The 11921-nt window shown below is 47.0% G+C and overlaps 3 protein-coding genes across 3 annotated transcripts; 1 reads left to right on the top strand and 2 right to left on the bottom strand.

Annotated features, from left to right (window-relative positions):
* Positions 1 to 5938: 5938 nt before the first annotated feature.
* On the top strand, positions 5939 to 6753 carry EYB26_006046 (uncharacterized protein; the record flags this gene model as incomplete). The annotated part of the gene is made up of 4 exons (XM_054265323.1): positions 5939 to 5959; positions 6020 to 6154; positions 6212 to 6315; positions 6375 to 6753. The coding sequence occupies 4 exons, from the start codon at positions 5939 to 5941 to the stop codon at positions 6751 to 6753; spliced, it is 639 nt and encodes a 212-aa protein (XP_054121298.1).
* Positions 6754 to 7313: 560 nt separating this feature from the next.
* EYB26_006045 (uncharacterized protein) lies at positions 7314 to 8777 on the bottom strand (the record flags this gene model as incomplete). The annotated part of the gene is made up of 1 exon (XM_054265322.1): positions 7314 to 8777. One exon carries the CDS (start codon positions 8775 to 8777, stop codon positions 7314 to 7316), a length of 1464 nt encoding a protein of 487 aa, XP_054121297.1.
* Positions 8778 to 9074: 297 nt separating this feature from the next.
* Positions 9075 to 11426, bottom strand: EYB26_006044 (uncharacterized protein; the record flags this gene model as incomplete). The annotated part of the gene is made up of 4 exons (XM_054265321.1): positions 9075 to 9162; positions 9221 to 11113; positions 11190 to 11341; positions 11409 to 11426. The coding sequence occupies 4 exons, from the start codon at positions 11424 to 11426 to the stop codon at positions 9075 to 9077; spliced, it is 2151 nt and encodes a 716-aa protein (XP_054121296.1).
* Between the last annotated feature and the right edge of the window lie 495 nt (positions 11427 to 11921).

The raw sequence follows: 11921 nt of genomic DNA, 5'->3' as shown, positions 1-11921 counted from the left end.
AGATCGCCGACTAGCTGACAAGTATGCCAATGCTGATAGCAACCGCCAAGCTTAGGTGATTGTCACCATCCGGACTTTGTGTAAATCTCGAGCAGTGTGCATTCCTAAACAGACACCGTTTGAAAATCTGGTCGCCTTTATCTTCTTCGCTTTCATGCAAGGATAGGACGGTCTCCTTGATTGTATCTTGGCATCCCGATAACCGCAATGCAATGGAACATGAACCGGGCACACGGTAGCCTGGAGGCGAATCGACGACTAATGTGGACGATGGCATTGATAGTATCATAGCAGATAGTAGTTGGTAGGTACCATTAGACTTGGCAAGAATGCTGTGAACTCCTTGTTCTTGACCGATACCACATTTCAGTTTTTCGTGGTGTAGACCTGACTCGGTAGACAGGAAGAGCTGAAGACGTACGTCGTAGTCTTTCTTTCTATTTTGTCAGGATTGTCGTCTCATCCTACTGTTACATTATGCTGTAGTGCCAGTGGAAATTGTCGATCCAGGCACGTACGTTGTAAGGAAGAAACGATACGTAAAAGAGAATAACACGAGGATACGATAGCAAACGTTGCGCTGAGTTTTCACACTTGGGAAATCGCCAGCCTTGATCTTGGTCAGAGGGTGAAAACGGCAGGAGCAGGTCGTGTTCCACGTGATTTACACAGTAGTATCCCGACATCGATCATCTACTTTTCTTCTTTGTATCTTCTACCGCCAGCCAACTCATCAAGTGACTTGCTCCGTATGCGTTGTGTCTCTATTTGCACGTCGCCTACGACGCGAACTAGGTAATCGACTGGTCAATGCGTATTATCATTTTGAAGACGCTTCTCCGTCCTAATCAACTAGAGCAGCACAAACGATGGGCACCGAATGTGCCTTGTCGCGGCACTCTCGTCGGTGACTCCTCTCTTTTCTCTTGGCCTGGGTATCCCGCCGTCATTGATATATAACGATTGGGTCTCACGCTTCGAAAATCTTCTTTGACGGTTTCTCGGCGGCACAAGCTATGTTCACGCTATGTACCTTGCCGCCCAGCCGCAGCGGCAAGGGGCCTCTTCTACGGCCACTATGGCCTCCGATTTGTGGCGCAGGCCTACAAGATGCCCTAGTCCACTCGGATGTGCCGCCGAATCGCCCGTGCTTCGGATTAACTTCATAGTAGTAGCCCTAACGGTTACCATGCCTTTATACTTTTGGCCACCCGCCAAAATTCATAGGCACAGAGCGTCCCTTTCTGTGACTTGATCTCTAGACTCTGCGCTTCGAGACATTCTTTCTTGTTCGGGTTGTTGAACAAGATGTGCACCCACTCACTTTTACGCTGTCCGCGCCAACAAAAAGGCTAATCTCCGCACTACATGGGCTGTTTTCTCTCGAATGTTCCTCGAAAAATGTGCCTTGACTTGCACTTCGCCTGTTATCTCAGCAATTGGGACTTGAGATTGGCCGAAACAGTCATAGTTGACACATGGCTTGCCCTCTAGGTGTACTTGATTTGCATATGTCACCAACGCTACACCAAGAGAGGACCCATCCCATTCGTTTGCGCCAATTCTAGAAAGGTCGTTCAGTGAACTAGCCACGCAGAAGAATGGAATGTGATTGTGATGACCCATTTGGAATTTCTGTCGAGGCAGATCCCTGGATGAACCGCATCGACTGTGCTAGCTGCCCGACGAACGAATTCTACGTCTTCGTAATGGACATGTCATCCGTCAAGACCCGCATCTTGAAGTTGACTCCTACGATGTCATCACAAAGAGACGGCCTCTAGTGCATGCTACTAGAGGTCCCCGGTATATCATCGTTCTGTCATTGGCAGACGTCCGCAATCACCGCCATTTGATCTGTGCTACAGAGTGTCATTGAACCTTAAATGGCGTCTTCCTAATCTAGAAGCCTTGCTATGATCTTGTGCACAATTATTTGATATCTTTGAGTGATGCCACGCTAGCAGAGAATGATTATTATCACCTTCTATTGGAGAGGTATGTCATACACACCTTTTTGCCGCTGCAGCGACATATGACCCCCCTTTAGAATTACTATTCACGAATCAACATACAGACTTCCTCTCATTTATCCCTCTTCGCCCTCTCTATCCATGTTTTCATGACCTTGGATAATCTTGCTTCCTGCCTGGCGTTTCTGCCTCGAGATGACTACCGTGCCACGCTACTATGTTCATGTGCCATAGTGCCAGTGTCAACATATCACCTGTTCTAAGACGCATGTGTCTATCCTGCGTTCGCCGTGACAGTTACTGCATATAGTCGCTAATTAGCGCGCGCATGGTCCTTTTGTTGGTCAATCAGATCTTGCTTGATTGCCCTGCATTGCCGCGTAGATCGTCCTGGACACCGACACTACGCCGCCAACAGTGTCTAAACAATTAACGTTTGCCCTGATCCCTAAGTAGATGTGGCCCAGGAAGAGGCCTTCTCCGCACGGAGTCACATTTACCGGTCTATTGACGGCGAACTGAATAGGAGTCTGCTATCAGAAAAATATATAAAGAATGAAGAAGCGCATCATTTGAGTTCAGTCTATCATCGCATTCCAACAACATCCATTCATCGAAGAACATCATTCGCAGAAAAGCAGAATTCGAGCCATCTGTACCTCTTCAACCATTACTCAGTCATTTTCTGATAACTCTTATCTCAAACCTTATTTTTTATCCTCCTTCGCAGAGACCCAACCCACTCCACTTCTCTCAACCAGACAACATGTGTTCCGTGTGGTACGTCGAGTTCGACTGCGGCTGTCAAATCAAGGAGATCGATCTGGTCACCTGCTCCAAAGCCAACCAGCCTGGCCACTACATTGAGAAGAAGGTCTCGCGCAGACAGGGCTTCAATTGCCCTGCGCATGGTGGTTAGGATGGAGAAATGAATTGCATCGTACCTGTTAGTCATAACATATTGGTCGACACTGGAGCTGAGGCTGATTCAAATACTTTACAGACTTGGCTCCAAAATGTGACACTAGCTTGCCATCTTTATACGACCGTTTCGATATTTTCAGCAAAGTTATGCCATTTCAACATAGCGCCCCAGGCTTCCTCTTCTCCGGCCAGAACCGCTCAGAATGGGTATACAAAGTTACATCTCGGAGACTGTGCACTATTCCGCGTGTTCATAATTTCGTTATCTTTTTCATTTGTGTTTTTACCCCTCTATTTCATATTTCTTTGACTCTTTTTTTGAATTTCCATACTTTCAATTCGTTGGGGGTTTGCCAGCGCACTGTCAAGATTTTTTAGAACACTCGATTTAACTTTCTGGCACCATTTTTTCTTACCAATCTTTACTTCCCTCTGAATCTGTCATGTTTGATTGACGAGCCACTTAGAGGTTACCTTCATTTCTTGATATTCTGTTCTAACTCATGGTTTGCACTCCTTTATCTAGTCCAACGCTTTCTATCCATTCAATCCCATTGATTATACCTCCATTATCTTCTCGAGAATAGCTTGCTTATCTTCATTCTAACTAACAGTGTCAAACGCCTATTTCCTCCCTAGATAGCACATCTAATTATGCCAAGGGTTCAGCAGAGCCTATAGAAGCTTCTAGGTTGCCACATTCGGAGAATTCAAGCCGTGGAAAAGAAAGATGCGAGGCAACAATGGGAGGGGCTAGGATCTAATTAGACGCCACTCCTATACCACCAACTATAGTAAGAAGTAGCGCACCAGTAGACCTTCTCCAAGGCCACCGGGCAAAGAACCCATCAGAGACCGTTTCGTAGCCCACAAAACTTCCGCCGATATAAGTCCAGCGAATAGGAGCCTACTTTCTAAATGGGATGTTGGTCTCTGATATGCGTTCTGCACCGTCCAATCTCCACAATTGCCCATACGGCACAGGAGACTAGGCCTCGCAGTCACCCTGCATCATTCGCCTTGATTTTTTTTCTTTGTGTGTGCGGCAGTTCTGGAAAGATGGTGTGGCGCCTCTCAAAACCCTAGGTGGAATATTCTTCCCAAGTAGCCTATCAATGACATCAATACGTCCTAGCTTCACGAATTAACACACGCCGGTCATGCAAGAGCATGATATGGCCCGCCTGATCCCTCCTCTCGCCCTCTTCTCGTCACCCGATGGAGTAAGGTTCAGAGGAAATCTTTTCGAACAACAACGTGTAAGGGACTAGGTAGCCGTCGCTTAATTTCGTCCTATGCCCCCGTACATCTTCGATGGAAAGGGGGATTAGTACGCGCGCACTATGGGCACAATATTGATGTGACTGGACATGCAGCCCAAACCACAGACCCTCTTCTTGGTTTATATGACCTATGAGCGTAGCGTGGAGTGGCAATCCGTCCCATGCCTAATGCCCGTGGCCCAAGGCCCTTGACGTTCTCCTTCACGCTCTTTCTCATATGAGCATATGACAAGTGTCAGGCTAAAGTTTGCTAGGCTGTAGCTAACTTGTCGAATGTCTGGGTGTGATGCATAAAGTTCCACCGTTTCTCGAAGATCTTGGAATGACAGAAAAGCACATTTCCCTGATTAGGAATGAGATCAGAAAAAGAAAAGAGATGATGCGAATCATGTAGAGGAATGAATGGACATCATCGTCTTTCATTTTATTTGCAGAATTGCATATCCCTCAGGACGGAGGGAGATGGTTGATGAGAACGGCCATCAGGGTATCCATGTGACAACAACGCATCAAAATTTGGAATACTCGCAGCTTATTCCAGAGTGATATAGAACCAATCTCACAGAATCAATCTTGATGCACCAAAATTCCAAGATCCCGAATACTGACGGATAACAGCCTAACAAGTCCACTGGCTCTAACCGATTTAGGGGCATTTTCATTGTTCAAGATTAAGACGCTAGCGTCGCGCAAGCCCTGCTCCAAATGCGTACTAACAGGCTCAGTCTATTTTCAGGACCAGTGGCTGATTAGTAGCATGAAAGTCAAGGACTAGACTGCGTACGTGTGAATCGACATGCATGCTGTGAAGGTCATCTGAGCGTTTAATTTCAACTGTAAGCGGCGTATGGATTATTTGATGCCAGAGACTCCATAAGCGAGGAAGCCGCTTAACCCTAAACGATAGGTATTGACTCGATGTCATTATTTTCTCAAATGAGGTCTGATGTTGGCCTCTCATCTTTGCTTCTAGAGTTTACCTTTCTCCTGCATGGATGGCCTGTGTACACGAGTACGAGCTGCTTCGGCGATGCCGTGACTAGTTGAAGGCGAACTTGCATTAAGTTCAAAACATTCCTTGCTAGGATATATTCCCGATGTACGTTCGCTCTCTCGTTTTGCTGTTCTTTCCATCGAGCAATCCGTTTTCTCCCAACAATCGATCTGGGCGAGAAACATGAGTGTTGACACCGTTAGCATTTGTCTGAATCGAAGAGCCGTCTTGGCTGTTTCCCTGTGCTGCGTCCTGTGTACTATGAGTCAACGCTATAATTCAACGTTAGTTTAAGCATTATAAGGGAGGGCGATATAACGATCTTCTTTTCTTCTTGTCAGGGAACAATGGCATTGTTGTTCATGTTTGGTTTGTTGACTGAGTGTGGCTAGTGTGGTGGTTTCCCGGTCCCGCCCATTTCGATGGCAATGCAAGCAAACAGTGCAAACTCACGTGTTCATTGTGGGACCGGGTAATGACGTAGGAAAGGTCTTGACGTCTTTGGCTGTTTCCTCTGTTTTTGTGTAGCCTGAAACCAGAACAAGAAGCCACACTTCGCTTGCTTCTCTCGACGCAACCTCGCTTCTCAACAACAACTCTTCCAAATAGATAGATACTCGATATCGACCGAGTAACTCGAACTACTTAAGTGAATAATTCTATTATTTTCAGTCAAATTGCGAAGACGCGTTCGTCTCACCGGCTGGAAGCTTTTGTTTACATTCATCCAGAACTAGCTCCCAGAAGACCTATCAACCGCCAACATGACGCTCTACTACACTCTGGTAAGTTCCGTTATCGCTACTTGCTTATGCTATGGTTGCTTACGATATCCTCATGAATAGGTGTTCATGCTTCTCGTTTTCGAGATGCTCGTCTTCCTCGCTCTGATCGTGCCTCTCCCGTACACCTTCAAGAGAAAGCTTTTTGCTTTCATATCAGAAAGCCCAGTAGTAGCGAAGTTGCAGTATGGATTGAGGGTTAGCTATATATCTTGACCTCTACTTGTTAGTTTACTCGCTGACATTTGTTATCAGATTACCTTCATTTTCATCCTCATCCTCTTCATCGACAGCGTCAACCGGGTCTACCGTGTGCAGCTGGAGATGAGCGCTTTCAGCAAGGATTCTACCGGTATAGGGTCAGTTTATTCATATAATGAATTACAATATTTACGAAATCCCAGCTAACAATCAATAGCAGAGCCGCTGCCCTCGGTACTGAGCGCATGGAAGTCCAGGCTCGCAAGTTCTACTCTCAGCGCAACATGTACCTTTGCGGATTCACACTCTTCCTTTCCTTGATTCTCAACCGTACCTACATCATGATTGTCGAAGTCCTCCGTCTCGAAGATCGCATCAAGCTTCTCGAAGGTGACAAGAAGGCCGGTGGCAAAGACGCCGCACGTATCGCCGAAGCTGGTAGCGTTGGTGAAATCGGACGTCTTAAGAAGGAACTCGAAGCCAAGGACCGCGACATTGAGACTCTCAAGAAGCAGGCCGAGGGCCTGCAGCGCGAGTACCACAACTTGGGCGACAAGCTCACAGAGTCTGACAAGGCTCCTAAGAAGGACCGATAAATCGTCCATCTTACGACATTCGATCCATGGACTACTCTTACGATGTTGTAGGTGGTTAGGATACATGTTCACGGCCATCCAGTACAAGATTCATGGCTGATTCGATCAAAACTCGGCGATCAATGATTGCCCAATGTTGCTGAATTATGGGCACCGGCGCAGCATTACGGAATTCGCATACGGTTACCACCAAAGTGATAGATTAGGGTCTACTGTATTTATACTGATGCCTTATAGGAATTCAGGGTTACGCAAATATACCAACTATCTTGTTTTTCGATGTTTGGGATGGAGTAACAAGACAAAGCGTGAAGAAATTGAATGCTAGATTTCCAATTTTGTAGGGATTATACATAATCGACAGCTTCGTCTTGATTTCTACTTACATTGAAACCGGAAGTGAAAATAATGACCATATAACCTCATGACTTCATCAATTCATAGATATGGGTATCATTCAAGTTATTACTCCGAGAGAGAAGCGAAGGACCCCAAAGACTATCATACATATCCACTTCTCTCCCTTTTGAAATTTATCTGTGAATAGTGGTAGGTAGGTATTATACAAGAAACGTCCAAAAGCTAGGAAACACAAACTCATCCTCGAATATGCGCCGAACCTGATCAAGCACAAAGCGCTCCACTTTACCCACATTCTTCAAGGCTTGTTTCCCATTCTCCTTACGGCCAATCTCGCTATCGACGCGGATTTGTTGTAGGAGACTGCCGAAACGGCGCCTTGGTTGTGGTGGGTGAGTTTCGGGGTTGTTATTATTAATGCTCTCAGAAGTGTTTGTCGTGGGATATGGATGATGTTGTTGTTGTCGTTGTTGGTGGTTTATATCTTCCTCCTCATCGCCCAACAAGGCATCGGCATCTTCAGGTGACAAAAAACATAAATGAGCCCTTCGACGAATATACGCCACAACTGCGACGCCGTCAAAAGTGATGCCCGTAATATTCAATTTCAATGGAAGCCCCACGAAGCTGGGCATTGGATAGTCGAGCAATATCTCTGCGGTCAAGGAGAGTTTCACGTCCCCGGCATACTTCATGCGGCAGATTACTTGAAAGTCTTCTGGGCGACGTTCTCGCATATGCGGTGTCGGGGAAGGAGGGGATTCTTGGTCTATTATGGATGTTGGTGCTTGTTTTTCGCGACCTTCATGGAGTCCGTGTGCCGTTGCAGTTGTGGAGGAGGCGTGGTCATTGTAGATGACTGTAGGGTCATTGCTGGTATTGTTCGACGAGCTTCCGGCGGCACTTTGTCCGTGAGATAGCTGAGTCGGATTGGTGTTTGCAGTAGACGGCCGAGACGGCGAGCCGGTGTCAAGGTTATTATTATTATTTTCTGCTCGCCCTCTACCTCTACCATGCGGCTGCCCCGCCAGCTGACTACCACCATGCATCACAGCATCGGGCCAACCCGTCCCAAATGGCGTGCCACCACCCGCAACAGCAACGAGCGGAGTCTGTGTCCCCGACAGATTTCCCATCATCAAATGATAGCCCAGATTTGATGTGACACCAGGAAGAATATTCGGCGTTGTAGACCTGAACTGCGCATTCAGGTGATCGCCCAATCCAATTGGTGACCGCAGCGGTGACTGCGCGGACTGATGATGACCATCGATTTCACCCGTCACCCACTGTGACGTTCGTAAATGGTCGTGATGATTCGTACCATGCTCGTCGTGTCCATTATTATCATGTCTATATCTCATCCCACGCTTATCTGCCGCCGCTCGATCGGAAGAGGCATCTGACTGTATATCCTCGTGTCCTTCGTCTTCATCTTCACTATCACTCTCTTCGTAAAAATCCACAAACGGGTCACATATATCCTTGATCTCTAGTTCTGGCGCAATACTGCCGAATTCGAACGAGTGCACGTTTACGGATCGTATGAATCGTGGGAGGGGCACTTGTTGGAACTTGTCGTGGATGAAGCAGCGTATTCGTTCGGCGAGTTGTTCGCCATCGGGGCCCGAGGTGGCGGCCTCCCAGTTGAGGTCTATGGACATAGCATTCGAACTATACTAAACCCAGGTCTGTAAAATGTTTGACAGTGTCTCTGGGAGTTGTAAATTGTGTGTGAAGGAAAATGGTTTGCTGTGAAGCTTCTTTGGGGTTATTTGACGTTGTTAGCTGCGATATCACGTGCAACCATCCCAGAGCTACATCGGCCAATCAGAGGCCATGCTTGAACTGTTTATAGAAAGTCAAGACATTCGCAACTACATAGTGCCAGAACAATGATGGTGATGATGATATATTTTTTGTATGCATATAAAAATCTAATGATCTATTGATTTTGAGGTCTATCCCTGAGTCTCCGCATCATATGCGTTACTCTTATGTTTGGGCTCAAACTTGAAGTCTGGATGAGCTGGTCCGAGGAACATATCCCTGAATGAGAAGTCAGTATAGGCAAGTAAAAGCTAACGACTAAAAGGATATGACTTACGTGATCTTAATCCAATCTTTGTAATTGTCGCTAGCAAGCAACGTCTCCAGCTCGTTCCGGCCTCTGAATGCTGGAGGTCGATCCTGGATTCGTGGAGGAAGATATTCCAGCATTCCAACGGGGACATAACGATAAGCAAAGCTGAGCCATTCCAAAAGGAATCGTCGAGTCATTCCCAGGCCATGCTCGTCAGAGCCCCAAGCATCCATTCCGTATCGGGCGAATTTCTCAACCAAGGCTAATCGTTCTGATGCTGATTTATCGAGGTACTGTCCTGTTTGGATTTCTTCGAATAACCATGGCTTGATCAACGCGCCACGTCCGATCATGACCGTATCGACGTTGGCATTCTGAACGTGATCGTTGTAGTCTTCGTGCGAGTAACAATCGCCGTTTCCGAGGAAGTAGATTTTGCCTCCATTAGGCTGCAGTCTCTCATCTGGCTCTCGCACGGTATCTGCCAATACGTCCGATTCTGAACGCAGTCTCTTAACGAGTGCTGCACATTCAGAGATATACCCCCAATCTGCATTTTTGGTGTAGCGTTGTTGTCTGCTGCGACCATGAAGAGTGATTGCAGCAATGCCTGGAGGTCCAATGCCCATTGTTTGAGAATCAATACCACCCAAGACAAGTCGTTCGGCAAGTTTGAGTGCAGTGGGTTGGTTATCCTTAGTACCCATACGGATCTTGACCGTGATGGGTATCTCTCCGGATACGGCATTCATACCACGAAGAATCTTCTCCAGTTTAGAAGGAGAGTCGAGAAGAGCAGATCCAGATCCCTCTTTGAAAACCAAGTCAATGGGACATCCACAATTGAGATCAATCACTCGGAGATGTGGGGTGAGAGCCGCCAAAATCTCCACTGTTTTCAGGGCTACATGCGGCTTGTTGGCTGCGATTTGAGCGCCGAACTTGAAATCACGAGAGTTGTCGTAGCCCTGCACAATATTCGCTTTACTTGAGATGGTTGGTGGCGCAAGTTCTGACTCATGAGCTTTTAAAAGAGCCCATTCCGGTTTATGTCCCTGAACCAACGGCATACCCATCGCCATCTCGGAGTATGTAAACTGTGCGCCCAGGTCCATACAAAGTCTACGAAACGGAGTATTTCCTTGAGTAGTCAAAGGTGCCAAGACAGGTGTCTCTGCACCAAAATAAACTCTTCTCTTTTCCGAAGGCAGGAATGGAGGCTCAGTGTATTGGGCCCTGTTATCCTCTTTCTCCTGCCGAGCTTCTGACTCTGCGCCTTCCGTCTCGTTGGCCCTCTTTCCATGGACGAACTTGTCCAACTCTTTTGTAGTCTGATCAAACCAAGCGATGTAAGCTTCGGCCTTGGGCATGGGGTACTTTCTTCTTCTCAGAGTATCCTTGTGCACAATGGGAACAACATTTGCCATTCCATCGTCGTTCGAAAAGGGTTTCGCAGTCCACTGCTTTTTGCGCTCTTCATCTTCCACGAGGACTAGCTCACGTTTGCCATCCGGTGTATCCCTTTCGGTCATATGGGAATGCACAAAGCGACATTTCCAGCCTGAAGAGCACGTTCCGCGGACTTCCCAGACAGGACAAACATCATTAAAGGTGTGTAGGTTTTCACGTTTGTGCTCGCTCAAATAGACACGCAAGTCGTGTTCGAACTTGCACTTGTCGCCGTATTGGCATTGGTCTGGAGAGAATTCCGGTTGTGTAGAACGTGACGCGCAGAGTCCCCTTTCGTCTTTCGATCTTCCAAATTTGCGTCCTACATTCTGACCTCTATTCTTTGGTTTGCGCTTTTTGTTATCCTGATCTTGCTCCTTTCCCACATGAGCGGCTCCTTCGGCCATGTCATCATCTTCGTTCGAGGCCTTGGTCTCCGTTTGATTGCCATTGAAGGTAACTAGAAACCTGCACAATAAATTTGATCAGTATTCGATTCGATAGGAATCTGCAATCACAGTCAAGCGCAAGACGATTGACATACTCTGGTTTGACTGGCGCGATGCCCCGCTTTCGTAGATCATCTCGCCGGTCTTCTTTGGGGGCTTCTTCGATAGAAGTCGTATCCTCAAGTCTCTGTTTCTTCGCAGGAGGTTCATCCACAGGTTCCTGTGAGGTTCGATGAACGGCGGGGATCTATCCAAGCAATTGTTAGCATGTGATCTTCTCGCGGCTCGTACGAAAAAGCAGTCAAGGCGCTTACTGAATCCGCCATCTTCATTTTCCCTATTCCTAGCGGCAATTATAGACTTTATGCGAATAATGAAGCGGTGAAAAATAGCGCAAGATAGCACCAGGCTCGAAGCTCTTCGTGTTGCCCGCTTCTCGCCTCGCTGCAGAGATTGATAGAGTTAAAAAAAAACAGAAAATAGCAAAGCAACCAATCAGATTGCGACGGAGCTTGTACTGCTTCGGCGGTGTTTGCACTGTTTGCGTGCATAATCAAAGTGGGACAACTCTTGGCACCCGGGAAATGATCGGCACAAGCGAACCTAGAAGCACATGACAATCTTCTCGAAGCTTTCTTTTTTGCGCTTTTCTGTCTGTTGTGCCGTAATTTTCATTTCTTGGTGTCCTGTCCCCATACAGAGGCTGGTACGTACGTAAATACTTTCCGTTTTGTCCTGGAGTGCTTACGTAGTACTACATAAGCGCTCCGGAATGACCTCCCTGAATCCTTGCGGAGTACATGGTACACAGCCTGTAGTATGTCGGT

The sequence above is a fragment of the Talaromyces marneffei genome, chromosome 4 (assembly GCF_009556855.1).
Source record: "Talaromyces marneffei chromosome 4, complete sequence".
Taxonomy (NCBI): domain Eukaryota; kingdom Fungi; phylum Ascomycota; class Eurotiomycetes; order Eurotiales; family Trichocomaceae; genus Talaromyces; species Talaromyces marneffei.
Note: the sequence above shows the minus strand (reverse complement) of the source record. Positions and strands in the feature narration are given on the sequence as shown.